This window comes from Ictidomys tridecemlineatus, chromosome 10 (genome assembly GCF_052094955.1).
Source record: "Ictidomys tridecemlineatus isolate mIctTri1 chromosome 10, mIctTri1.hap1, whole genome shotgun sequence".
NCBI lineage: Eukaryota > Metazoa > Chordata > Mammalia > Rodentia > Sciuridae > Ictidomys > Ictidomys tridecemlineatus.
In genome coordinates, this window is record NC_135486.1 from 7,635,936 (window position 1) to 7,649,542 (window position 13,607).

The following is a 13,607-nucleotide window of genomic DNA, read 5'->3' on the forward strand; positions in this document are numbered from 1 at the left end:
GAATCTGTCTTTTCTGTATATAGAGATCAATTTGTTTATGTTTTTGGAAGTTTTTAATGTGATGGGAATATTGAGAATTCCAGTTAGCCCTACCTTTTCAGGATCGATCTTTGTTTGTTTGTGTGTTTGTTTCTTTTTTTTTTTTTTTTGTACCAGGGAGTGAACCCAGGGATGCTTAATCATTGAGCCACATCCCCTAACCCTTTTGAGACAGGGTCTCACTAAGTTGTTTAGGGCCTCGCTAAATTGCTGAGGCTGGCTTTGAACTTGTGATCCTCCTACCTCAGCCACCCCAGCTACTGGGGTTACAGGCATGTGCCCATCTTAGTCCTTTTTAAATTTTAAGACAGGGTCTGGTTAAGTGCCCAGGCTGGCCTGGAACTTGCAGTTCTCCTGCCCCAGCTTCCAAGTCACTGGGATTGCAGGCGTGAGCCACGGTGCCTCTTCTTTCATTTTCTTGACCTAAGATTGTTCATGGGGGAGAGAACAGTTGAAAGCATCATTTTACCAAATGCCCCAGTAGCCTCTCTTTTTCCTTCCCTTGTCTTCATTTCAGGTAGCAAAGGCCTTTCACAACTGTGAGATGGGAGTAGTTGTATTTATTTTTACTTCTATTCACAAACCAAAATAGGAAGAGGCTCAAAGAATACTATACTTTAGTGAACACAAGGGTTGGCTACTCTCCCCATGAAGATAATAGTGTTCAGAACAACTTCCCTAATAAGAACAAGGAAGGGCCTGTTGGCCTTGAAGGTCACCCTGTTGGGGTTCAGCGAACGGCCGGCGATGCTGACGACAGTGCTTGCTGCTGCTTCGCTGCCTTCCTCGTTCACCTGCAAGTCACACAGGAAACACAACTGCTGTATTAGCTGCTCTGTGGCTCTCCAAGGCTAGGGCCTCATTCGCAGATGGGCAGTTCCTCGAAAGGCTGTTTGTCTTCCAGTGGTAAAGAATGGGTCAGAGCAAGCTCCCTCCAGAACCCTACTTCTACTCAAATTCTTTTATTTTTTTTTTTAAGGTACTGGGGATTAAACCCAGGGGCACTCTAAGTATTTTACTTAGAGACAGGGTCTCACTGAGTTGCTTAGCACCTCACTTTTATTGAGGTTGGCTTTGAACTCATGATCCTCCTGACTCAGCCTCCCAAGCTGCTGGGATTACAGGTGTGCGCCACCACCGCGCCTGGCTCTACTCATTCTTTGACCCAGTAAATGTAATGCACTTGTGTACATCCATCCAAGCCTTGTAAGAGTTCACTCATGTTCCCCTGAGCCAGAAGTCTGAACGTACACAATGATTCCGGCTGGCATCATTGAACTTGGTGTCACAAGGTTATTTTGTACTAACTGCCGAAGGAAAGTCTGACCCAAGGTCAGAGCTGCAGATGTAACTACCCCAAACCGCTACTCAGGACTCAGCTTATGAAGAGGGTCCTCTGGCTGGATAAGATGGGTTTTTCTTGAAGTAACAGACAAAGCTATTTGAACTTCGCTGATAAACAGAATCGCTACATCTAGAAGGACATCAGAAAATGCTTCCTGACTACCCAGAATATCACTAGCTTTGTCCCTGTAGAGAACTTGAGGTCCCTGAGTTTTGTGGTCCTGGTTAATGATGTTTTCCCCTCTCCTGGTCTTCCTTCCACCTTCTTCCTTACCCTCTGTCTCTCCACAGTATCTTTTTCATGCTCATTCTGGTACTAAATTTAATAGCAGACAGTTTTACCAACAGGTTCAGATCTTTCAGTCTGCAGACTTCCTCCTGTCCCTTGAGCCACTTCCCTCACAACCAAACCTTTCCTACTGAGCTTGAGCCTTGGAACCATGTTTACTGGCATCACACTCTGCACCTTTTTCTTTGACCACAACCTTTTTTTTTTTTCTTTTTGGCACCAGGGATTGAAATCAGGGGCACTCAACCACTGAGCCCCATCCCCAGCCCTATTTGGTATTTTACTTAGAGACAGGGTCTCACTGAGTTGCTTAGAGCCTCGCTTTTGCTGGGCTGGCTTTGAACTCTCAATCCTCCAGCCTCAGCCTCCCAAGCCCCTGGGATTATAGGCATGTGCCACTATGCCTGGGACAACCTCCTTTCTTCACAGCTTCCTCAGTCCTGGGAACATCTCGAACATTGGTCCATCTCCTTTGCCTTACAGTCTGGCTTCTATGAAGAAAGGTCTGCACTGGTAAATCCCAAAGCTGATTGTACATCACAATCCCCTAAGAGTTTGTAAATAAACAGATTTTCAAACCCCATCTCAGAATCTTCAATGGTGAAGAGCCCCAGATGACTAACACTGTTGGTCCACAGTTAACCCTCTGAGCACCAGAAGCTCCGTAAGTGATACAGAGCTACCTTTCTGTCTATGGAGGCCTCTCTTGGGGGAGCGTAAGTTAAGCAGTATTTGACTGTCTTCCTCGGTAAGGGACTTCTCACACCTCAACATGGCAGTGTGCATATTAATCTCTCAAGAAAAAGGTACACATTTATTTGTCCACCTAACTTTTCATTTCCTGCAATGTAGTCTAGTGCTCCCATTCTCCAGAACGCTCTTCAGGACTGATCCACACTGGTACAATTAGGCATGTTCTGTCCAAACTCAGCAAAAGGTAACTACATTCACTTTCAATCTTCTTGCTAAATACTTTGTTTTCTTAAAATTCTTCTTGGTTCTCCTCCTCCTCCTCCTCCTCTGAAGTCCTTCTCAGTGGCTTTTGATCATTCTCCTTTTCCTGTGTCACCTTCCCCTAAATGTTTGTGTCCCTGTGTCCTGTGTGACCTGCTATGTGGAGTGGGGAGAGGAGGCTGGGACAGCCCCATCATGAGGGTTTCGGAGGAGGGTCGTATTGCAGGAGACCTCACAGAGGAGAGGACTACAGGTTTGGGTTGAGGTGCTAGAAGTTGCCCCCTCCACTCCTGTGTCCAGTTGTCCTAGCATCTAGGCCATAAGGGCTAGTGCAGCAAGACTTCCAGTTACATGAGATACAGAAAACCGCACTGGAAGGGAACTCACCTCAAGAAAGGCCTTGTGGAATGCATCTGAGACATAGAGGTCATTCCGGCCATCTGCAACAATACCTAGGAGGAAGTCCAGAGAAGTTTCTATGAAATGGGAGGAAGCTGACTTCAACGCACAGACAGGAATTCAGTTGGAATTAAGAGGTCCTTTGGGATTTTTTTGAAAAATAGAAATCCTGGGCCTTCACCTAATAATACCTCCACAGTGAATATGTGTTAAAAATAATAGAGAACTTTGGGCTTGTTCAGCCTGGCTCTTGGGGATCTAACCTCAACCTTCAGCTCTTTGGAGTGGGTGGGGAAAGGTGGGGTTTTGTTTGTTTCCTTGCTACTGGGAATTGAACCCAGGGGGCTCTACCACTGAGCTATATCTCCAGCCTTTTTAATTTTTTAAATATTTTTTAATTGTAGATGGACACACAATATCTTATTTTTATGTGGTGCTGAGGATCAAACCCAGTGCCTCATACATGTGAGGCAAGCGCTCCACCACTGACCTATAGCCCCAGGCCCTTTTTAAATTTTCATTTTGAAATAAAGTCTCCCTAAATTGCTAAGGCTGGCCTCAAACTTGCTTCAGTCTCCTGAGTAGCTGGAATTATAGTGTACATCCCCATGCTCAGAAGGATTTTGTTTTTTGAAAAAGGCCCTCACCTACTTTGTAGGAATAGCTTTCTTTTCCATCTAGCCACATTTTTAAGAGGTGAGTTGACCTTCAGAACTAGTTTCTAGAATAGACGTCAGCCCAATAAAGATAAATCCAATGACCTATAACATCTTATAGGCCTTTTTTTTTTTTTTTTAAACTGGGGATTGAACCTAAGGGTGCTTTACCACTGAGCTCTCCAGCCCTTTTTATTTTTTTATTTTGAGACAGGGTCTCACTAAGTTGACAAGGCTGGCCTCCGTCAGACACTTGCCATCCTCCCGCCTCAGCCTCCAGAGTCACTGATATTACAGGCATGTGCTGCTTCACCTGGCTTCTAATTCCTTTTTGAGTTCTTCTCCACTTGGTTCCATCTCCTCTGTAAGATACAGATTCATAGGGTACTAGTGCTAACTGGACCAGTGGCAATACAAGAGCAAATTTCCCCTTTCATAGAAGAAACTGAGGCCTCAAAAGAGGAAGGACTTTCCACAGTCAGCAGAGAGCTGGTATCAGAATCTAGGTGTCCTCTCCCGTGGCTTTGTTCTGCTCTTTCTTCAACTCTTTCCCTTGCTCAGACCACCTTGGGACAGAGAGGAGGAAACTCCCTCCTGTACCAACCTGGGAGCCTGGACTTCTCAGGGGTGAACAGATCAACAAGACCCATGTCTTGCAGCTGCTCCTTCAAACTGAAGTTGTCCTCAATGCGGAAGCGGGGCACGTGGGCCACCAGCATCATCTCTGACAACTCATCCAGCCACTCCTGCAGGACTTCGGGGGTGAGCTCCTGCTCCACCTTGGCCAAGCTCTTCTCAGGCCTGGGCAGGATGAGCACCATGGTGATGTCATCTCCTTTGAAAGGCAACTCGAGCACCTGGGTGCCTTCTGCCACACGCCGGTACCGGAACTTGCCCTCCTGGTACATCATAGGTGCTAAGCATGTCTTCCCATCAGCCATGTAGAACGGCTCCTTCCTTGTGTTCTCAGGGCTGAACTTTGACTTCCACAGCCCCTGGAAGAAGGCGCCAGGTGAGATGGTCACAAAGCAAGAACAAAAACATTCATAGAAGAATATTTATTGAAATGAGAAATATCTTATTGCATTAATATATGTAAGTGTAATTATTAGGAAGAATACTGAAGGAGCAGGCATGAAAAGATTAATAACAACTGTACTGCAGTGATGGAATTATAAATGGGTTTTGTTCTGTATACCTTCCTATATTTCTCAAAATTTCAGCAGTGACTATTGCTTTTATAATCCAGAAAAATAAAAGCTAAAACCAAGAATAACCTATAAACTTCCTCTCAAGTTCACGAGTTTAATCCAAGTTGCCTTTTTTTAAAAAAAAATATTTTTAGTGGAGCATAGTTCCTCACACATGCTGGGCAAGTGGTCGGCCCTGAGCCCCAGCCCAGCCCTCAAGTTGTCTTTTGCTCTCTGCCTTCCACCAGCCTCATTCTGCAGGGCTAACCTCTGAAGTTCTGGCTCTGCCCCTGATAAGGAGAGGCCAGACAGATAACCGAGGGTTGGCCTGGTGGCACCGAGGCAGGGGCTGGGTTCTGACTGACTTCCTGCACAATTCCTTGTCACTTTTTGGCTCTTACCTCTTGGGACAAGTCATTTAACTCTGAGTGATGGCTTCTCTGGGTAAGGTTAGCAGCTGGTGACAGCTAATATTTATAAAATGCTTCCTGTGTACAGTAGGGGCGTACAGATACTACTTCAGGCAATTTACGTGGATTAATTTGTTCAGTCTCCTCTGTTACCCCGTGAGGTAGGTGTATCATTATCATCATCTTATAGATGCCAAAATTTCCAGAGGAAATTCCTGGTGGCTCTCACAAATTCACACACTAGGAAGAGTCAGGATTTGAAACTCATCTATATAAGTGACTCAAGTTCTCTTTTTTGGTGTTGTATCAAAAGGGCTACCAAGCTCTGTTTTCTTTCTTGGATTCCCACTATCTTTAAAAACTACTGAACTCTTGGGGAAATAGAAGAGGAGGCAAACAAGTGGTAAATTGTTCTGTAAACTGTAAGGGGTGAGCTACTGCACTATGGAAAGGCCCTCAACTCTATTCTTGGGGAGGGGGAACCCAAGAGACAGTGTGATTGGCAACAGCAATGACCGACTAAACCCCTTGGGCCTCCTGGAGGAAGGAGGGGAGGATGCATATGGAGCGTGTCCCAGAATGAACAGTATGCCACACTCAACTTCTGCTGGTGGGCCTCTTGAAAGCCAGGGATCTGTTTGTTTGCACTATCCTCTTGCTTCTCCTTCTAAATGGAATCGATTATGAAGTCCTTGGAACTCTTGACTCCGAGGAAGACAAGGCCATCTACCTGGTCAAATAACTAGGCCTCTGCTAAGTCTGAGGTGAGCCTGGCACATAGAGATTCAGAAGCTTAGGCAGAGGAGCTGGGTCTCTGTACAAACCACTCCAGACAATCTTGTCACTGAGAATTGTCAACAGATGCTGTCATTTTGTTCCAGATTTCAAGTGGAGTCAACTGGATGACAGAAAGTATCACACGTGGGGTTTGTGAGTGTGTGTACTCTGCCCCAAGCTTAGGGATACGACTGAGCCTCCTGGACCTCAGCCCAGCTGCCATGGTCCTAAGAGTTCTATGCTCTCAGCAAATTTATGTCTGCCCAGACCACACATGGACTGTTTCACAGAAGGGAAATGTCTACATGTGCCCAACGGTGTGAAAGAGGGCGAGCAGAAGAGGAAGAAGTCCCTGGGGGCCCCCAGGTCCACTTTGAGTACCTTGAAGTAAATGGTGTTGACCAGCACCAGAACAGTGAGCTCATCGATGGCGTCCCTGGGAATGACGTCAGTGATCCGGCCTTCAGTCTTATTGGCTACCCATTTGTTGATGGTCACTCTGGCCTGCTCTGCATTTTCCTAAGGAGAACAGGAAACAAACCTGTGCTGTTCAGTTGCTTGTCCGTAGTCACGTGAAACATTTCATTTTGCTCACCATCTCTCTGCCCTCTCCCACCATTTGGTTTAGAAGCGTCACTTTTCCCCAAACTGAGCAAATCTCATTCATCTAATGCAGTGCCACCAAATTTCCATACAGCTAATTAATCTATAAGAAAGAACAAAAAGAAACAGGAAGAAAAAAGAAACAGAAAAAAAGAAGAGAGTCTGGGAGAAGAAGATGAAATATTATCTTTTCTGACTTGGGAAAACCTGAACCCACAAAAGCAGAGTTTCCAAACACGCATCCTGTGGGAAGCAGGGAGTTGTGGCAGGCTGAGAGGACGGGGAGGGGGAATGCCCGGCTGGCAAATCAGTTGGAGAAATGCCAGCGTATTTCTTTGTTGCAGAACTCCTCAGAACACTTAACAGCTTCTGTGCTTCATGAATTTTTGAGAATGTGAAATGAGCATCATATACCATTTTATTTGACCATGGTAATTGTTTATATTAAATAGGTCTCTTGTAGGACTAGCATCTCCAGAACAGCCTTTGGTATGTGTTTGAACATAGTGATGCAAATGAAGAATCCATGATTTATGCAAGTTTTTCCGAGCAACCTCTACAACCTAGGTATGGGTTCCATTGATTTAGGAGGATGTATCAAGTAGGAATGTGTATCCCGGGGGTATGGACTTGTACCATCCTCCACCAGTCTTCAGCCTGCAGAGCAGAGTTAATTTGGACCCTGTTTTTCTACCTCCTCAGTTTCTGAGTGGAGAGGAAAAACTCAGAGAGGACACCTACACCTCACCTTGAAGTCCAAGGGCTGCAGCTTGGCTCCATAGACCACCTCACTGATATCCTGGTAGGTCTCATTGAAGGTCAGAGATTTGTCTCCAAAGAGGCGGTTAGCTGAGACCAATGTGGAAGATTTGTTGGCTTTTCGATAGAGTCGGCAGTTCAGTTTGGCAAAGAAGAAGTGGACCTGATCAGATGTTTTCTCAGAGATGGTGTCAAACTTAAAAACCTAGAGAAGGAAGAGAAGATGCTGGGTTTGTAGGGCAGCCTGGGTGACAAGGTGGGGAGCACAGCGGGGACCTCAGTGTCAGCTACTCCGAGCTCAGCGCCTAGCATGGCACGCGTGCTCAGCTCATGTTTCTAAAATGAATACATGGATAAAAGGAGTCCAAAGGGCAGGAAGGACAAAGGGAAAGACGGAGACTGAGTGCCGCCTACACTCTCTAAAGGGCCCCCACCAACACGAGACGCTTTCTCCCTGGAATGGGAATGGTCCTCTTGGTGATGCTGGACAGGGAGACATGGACACTGTGGTGGCACCCTCCGGGGTCAGCAGCTCCTGGGGGCTCTGGGGTACTGGTTGTGTGAGGGTGAGAGAGGAAGAGAGTCCACAGCGAGGGAATAAATGGGCCCATAACAAAAGAGCCTCCAAGTTGAAAAGGACTCACAGGTCGCCGTGCCAGTCAGAACCACAGAGCTGTCGACGCCCGTCCTACCTTCACCATCCCCAGGCGAAACGGTGAGGCTGCTCTTCCCCTCCCAGCCGTGCGTCCTCAGGTGACAAAGGCCTGCTGCCTTCATCCTCTGACTTGGTTTACCTGATTGGGTCCAGTATGCCCCCACTTTTTTCTTTTTAAAGATTGTGCTTTGGGCTGGGGCTGGGGCTCAGTGGTAGAGCGCTCGCCTCGCACGTGCAAGACCCTGGGTTCGACCCTCAGCACCACATAAAAATAAATAAGTGAAATAAAGGTGTTGTGTCCAACTACAACTAAAAAAAAGTTATTTAAAAAAAGAGTTTCTCTTTTCTCTAGAGAGAGAGAGCTCAACCGTACTTCTCTAATACATGGCATCTTGTCTTGGGAGAGCTTGTAGAAAGGAGGGCCCGAAGGACATGCTGGGTTTGGAAACGGTGTTCTGTTTCTTTTCCCAGCACTAGGGATCAAACCCAGGGCCGTGTGCATTGCTAGGCAAGTGTCCTCCAGCTGCAGCCACACCCCTAGACTTGTTTCTGGTCTTACAGGAAAGATCAGACTTAAACTCTCACCTGGGGCGAGAGACAGTGGTATGTGGGAGTGCTTTGAGACCAACACCAGTGTAGGCAGAGCACCTGAGAAGGCGGTAGTATGGGTCCTGACAGCTCCTGCCAGGTGGGCTCTCCTGTCTCCCAGCCACTCAGGAGCCTGAGGCAGGAGCATCCCAAGTTCTAGGCCAGCCTCAGAAACCTAGTGAGACTCTCAACAACTCACCAAGACCCTGCCTTGAAACAAAAAAAATAAAAAGAGCTGGGGATGTAGCTCGTGGTAAAGCACCCCTGGGTTCAATCCCTGGTACAAAAAAAAAGTTTCTAGCCCAGGTGCAGTGGCCACGCCTATAATCCCAGTTACTTGGGAGGGTGTGGCAAGAGGATTTGAGTTCAAGGTCAGCCTGGGCAGCAAGATCCTACCTTAAAATTAAAAAGGGTTGGGGATGTAGCTGAGTGGTAGAGTGCCCACTATAACAAAAATAAGTAAATAAATAAGCATTGAGAGTACCTAACAGCGAAAGGATAGTCTCTTCAATAAGTCTCTTTTGTGTGTTGGGTAACACACACAAAAAAATAAATTAGAAGGGCTGGAGGTGGAGCTCTGATGTACAGTGCTTTCTTGGCACACGTGAGGTGCTGGGTTCAATCCCCTCTACGACAAAAAATGAGAAAAGAAAAAGAAAAAAGAGAATAGAAAGAAAGAAGGGGTGGAGGGAGGTGGGGAGAGAGAGAAGAGAAAACCTCAAGAAAGCCAGCCAGGCACTATGCAGGGATTAAGGACCTAGTGTCCCATCTATGACCTCTTATACTGGTATCACTGGCTTCTTAATTTATGGCATTTCTTATCTTTTCCCACTTCCCTCCTACAAAAAAAGCAGGATGGAGGGACTAAGTCACTGATATGAAATGATTAGTTTTTCCCAGAGCAAGAAAAAGCTCTCACATCCTTGGCTTCCCTGGCACCAGATCTCAAGGTAAAATCCAAGATCCTTTTTTGTTTTTTCTTGGTACTGGGGATTGAACCCAGGGGCACTTTACCACTGAGCTACATCCCCAGCCCCGACACTAAGTTTCTTGGGGTCTCACTAAATTGCTGAGGCTGTAATCCTCCTGTCTCAGCCTCCCAAGTCACTGGGATTACATACTTGTGCTTTGTGCCTGGCAATCCTCGAGTCTTCACCCACAGAGCACATGTGCCCGAGTTCCGCTCCCATACCAAGACAGGAACTGAGAGTCTACACCTCCAGGTACATTGTCTGGCACAGAGGTAGTGCTGAATAAACACATAACTGTGATCAAATGAGTGAATAAATATATAATGAAAGAATGACTAAAAAGAGAAGTTTTAAGAAACACAGGGCTACACCCATTTAAAAACACCCTAAAGAGGGCTGGGGTTGTAGCTCAGTGGTAGTGTGCTTGCCTAGCGTGAAGCACTGGGTTTGATTCTCAGTACTACATACACATACAAATAAATGAAGTAGAGGAACATTAACAACTAACTTATTTTTAAAAGGGAGTACGATTGGATGAGCATATTTAGGAGCCAACCTTAAAAAAAAAAAAAAAAAACACCCTAAAAGAGGAAACTCAGATTTATAAAGCGGTCATCCAGGTAGTAATTGTCAGTGACTCAGGAGGCTGAAGCAAGAGGATGGCAGATTTAAGAGCACCCTGGGCAACTCAGTGAGGCCCTGTCTCAAAAATAAAAAATTAGCAGACTGGAGATTCAGCTTAGTGGTAGAGAGCACCTGTCTAGCATGTGCTCTGGGTTCCATCTGCAGTACCCCCCCCAAAAAAAAATCATCATCATCATCATCATCATCATCATCATCATGACACATGAAGTAGTGATTCAAAGGAAATAATCTGAAATGAGGTCCCTGTGTGTTGGTAAACCAAAAGATGCTCCCAGCAGAGAAGCTGAAGAGAGAGCTCCGGGTTGTACCTCCATGAGCTGCTTGAGGGTGTCGTTGCAAGCACCCAGCTTGGTCATAGCAAAAGCTGTGGAGATACTCAGGGGCGACAGGAAAATGTTGTCGTTGTCATTCTTGGAGTCTGCCAGGTGCTGATAGAAGGTGGTGGCAAAGCGGGAATTGGCCTTGGACAGCTCCCAGACCCGCCGGTTGGTGGCCTCGGGGATCTTCTGCGCCAAGCCCTCATCCTCCGGCGCTTTTTTCTCTGGGGAGCGGTAAATGCACATGGGATTCACGGGAATGTCCCGGGGCTTGGCTGTGCAGATGTCCTCCACAGGATTCCCATGGCAGGCCACACAGCCCCAGAGGCCAATGAGCAGCAAGCAGAGAAGACTCGCTTTCCTGAGAGGGGACAGAAGGCTGAGTTAAGTAGGCTGGGCAGCCCCACCCCACTGGCCACCAGGGCTCTGCCCAGGAAAGCTGAGGAGGGCGGCCAGGAGGAGGCCAGGCCTCCAGCTGGGCACAAGCCCAGACTCCTCACAAGCGGATGGCCCCTGCCTGGACGTGGTCCTGCTGCTTGACGTTCACTAGAATCCTGCAGGGTGTGGGGGGGTGGGCTTTGGGCTAAGGAAGAGTCAGGGAAGTGAGGGAGCCTCTTGGCCAGGCTGCTGCGGGAAGCTCTCCCAGATGGAGCGAGATCTCCTGGATCATGGAGGATGTTTAGGATTTAGAACAGAAGGGGTGAGAAAGATTGAGTGGAACCAAGGCTCTGCCCTCCCACTGAGCCCCAGTCCCACTGCTTGGGACACAGGCCCACCTGGAAGTCCTGCAGGTTCCTGTGAAGTAGGACCCGCCAGAGCGTCATTCTCCCGGCACACCTTGTTTCCCTTCCTCAGCTCAGGTCAGGGAATGGGACCCCTTTCTTTCACCCTCCTTCTTTAGTTAGACCCCAGAGTTGATTAATTCTACTTCCTTTTCCTCTCACCAACCGCTGCCCCTGCCTTAACTCAGACCCTCAACCTCTTGTTTGTCTTCCCGTGCTGCAGTCTGAACCCTGGCCTTGTGCAGGCCTGGCAAGCGCTCTGCCACTCACCTACAGCCCAGCTCTTTTTCTCAAATTTTGTTTTGAGACAGGGTCTCACCAGATTGCCCAGGCTGGCCTTAGACTGGGTGATCCCCTCCTGCCTGAGCCTCCCAAATGGTTGGGATCAGGCCTTCATCTTTTTTTTTTTCTTTGCTTGAAAATTTTAATAGTTTTCAACAGGAGATCACTAGATATAAATGAAGCTAATCTCGGTTTTTAGAAAATGAAGCAGTAGAATTGTCACAGAGAGAGAGAGAGAGAGAGAGAGAATTGGAACACCCAATAAAACAGACCAAGCGATCCCATCTCTGAAATATTTCTATAGATAAGACGGAGCTAGGACTTCCTCAGGGTGGTTTGGGGTCCCTGGGTCTCTAGAAGGGACTCTGTATCTGGGGACTGAGGCTCCTCACTCCTCCTGTAGAAAAAGACAGGCAGCGATACAGAGAGCCCACTGAGGTGGTCTGCTGGCAAGCAGGGGGCTGAGTCAGAGCTGCTGAGGGACATCTATCTTTTTGCGTGGTTGGAGGCCAACCCTGCAGCTCTGAAGAAAGAGGTGCACCGTGGGAGAGAGGTGGAGGAAGGCAGGGTGGGGAATCCGCCATCCATCTCCCGACTCCATTGCCCTCCGCTTCCCATGTTGTCCTTCAGCAGATTTGGAAATACAAATGGAAGCTGGAGGGGCCTTGGAGCTGTGCTAAGCATAAAGAAAAACCATGATGAACTGAGTCACCGCTTCACTTCTAGCCTCCCGTGACAACCCAGATCAAGAAGGGACTGCGCGTGGCATGGGGGTGGGGGTGTCTCGCTGTGAAAAGGGACAGGACTTCAGCCATTGAGTCAAAGGTCAGTGAGACCTCGGGCAGTGGGGACAGAGTGGAAGGAGGAGCAGGGAGGGAGCCAGGAGGTCCTCCAAGCCTCAATCTGCCCCCGTTCACACGCAGGCAGCCTGGGCAGTCCCCTCCAGTGTCCAGTTCTGCAATCTGCAAGGCATCTTTGCACAAAGGAAGGCATCTCCTGGTGTCTTGGGCTGATCCGGGTGTGGCTTAGGGAAGTGCCTTACCCAGGGAGGGCTGCGATGCTCCTGCCATGACATCTCTTAACAGGTCCCTAAGTACAAGCCAGGCCTGGTCCTCTCGAGGTGTGGCAGGTGGAAAGCCAGTGAGAGCGTGCAAAGGGCAAGCGCGCCTCTCTTACCTTTCCCCAGCAGCTGCAGTTCCCGTCCCAGCGGACCCCATGACCACTGATCCCCCAGGGCAGGCTAGTGGAGATGGTGTGGTCTGAGGCAATCCCTCTGAAAACTGGTTCTTTCCTCTAAATCTGACTCAGGTTCCAGAGGCCAGGGTGGGGGAGGGAGGTGGATCGGAGGGGAGGACTGAGGTCAAAGACTGATGACCAGTTCCCTGGGTTAAGCAAGCATAGGTCCTGGTGTTTAATCAATAGAGAAGCTGAAGTCCAGTCAGCCTAGGGAAGGTAAGACCCACCTTTCCTGTCCACAGTCCCTCACACTCCTCTCCATCTTTATAGAAGAGGAAAAAAAACACGTTTATGAATACAAACTTGGTTAGGAAATACCTGATTCAGGAGAACCTTGTAGGGATTCTTTTTTTTTAATTTTATTTTATTTATTTATTTTTTTTTGCTGGATATTTAGTTCAGGGATTAAGAATAGGTGAACTAACTACCAAGTTGGATGTCAGAAACTTCTAGAGCTCTGCCTGTTCAGTACAATATCCCCTCTCTCATGGTTTGGGGGGTTGGATACCGTCTGAATAGAGAGGGAAAGCGAAACGAGCTTCAGGTCTCTGGCCAGAGCCAGGACACACGTTGGCCAGATGGGCCTGTTCCACCCTCAGCCCTGAAGCCATGGGGGAGACACCAGCACAGGAGCTTCAGGTGCAGCCAAGAGTTTCTCTGAAGAGTAAGGAGCTGGTTGGGAGCACTTAGCAAAATGGTATTGGGGATTGG

The 13,607-nt window shown here is 47.8% G+C and overlaps 2 protein-coding genes across 4 annotated transcripts in view; one reads left to right on the forward strand and one right to left on the reverse strand.

The window, feature by feature from the left end:
• The window catches only part of Zbtb37 (zinc finger and BTB domain containing 37), a 50,812-nt gene that overhangs the window by 26,658 nt on the left and 10,547 nt on the right, over positions 1-13,607 (forward strand). The gene's annotated exons all lie outside the window — the stretch shown is intronic.
• On the reverse strand, positions 580-12,981 carry Serpinc1 (serpin family C member 1). Its single transcript, XM_005319786.5, has 7 exons — positions 12,837-12,981; positions 10,588-10,957; positions 7,410-7,625; positions 6,440-6,577; positions 4,286-4,676; positions 3,014-3,078; positions 580-833 (listed from the first exon to the last, which is right to left on the reverse strand). The coding sequence occupies exons 1-7, from the start codon at positions 12,875-12,877 to the stop codon at positions 657-659; spliced, it is 1,398 nt and encodes a 465-aa protein (XP_005319843.2). The 5' UTR covers positions 12,878-12,981; the 3' UTR covers positions 580-656.

Coding starts and splice junctions, on each gene's coding strand:
- Serpinc1 (XM_005319786.5), bottom strand. CDS start 12,877: ATGGGGTCCGCTGGGACGGGAACTGCAGCTGCTGGGGAAAG. Junction 10,958..12,836: donor ACTGCAGCTGCTGGGGAAAG/GTAAGAGAGGCG, acceptor GTCCCCTCTCAG/GAAAGCGAGTCTTCTCTGCT. Junction 4,677..6,439: donor TCAACACCATTTACTTCAAG/GTACTCAAAGTG, acceptor GCCTTCTTCCAG/GGGCTGTGGAAGTCAAAGTT.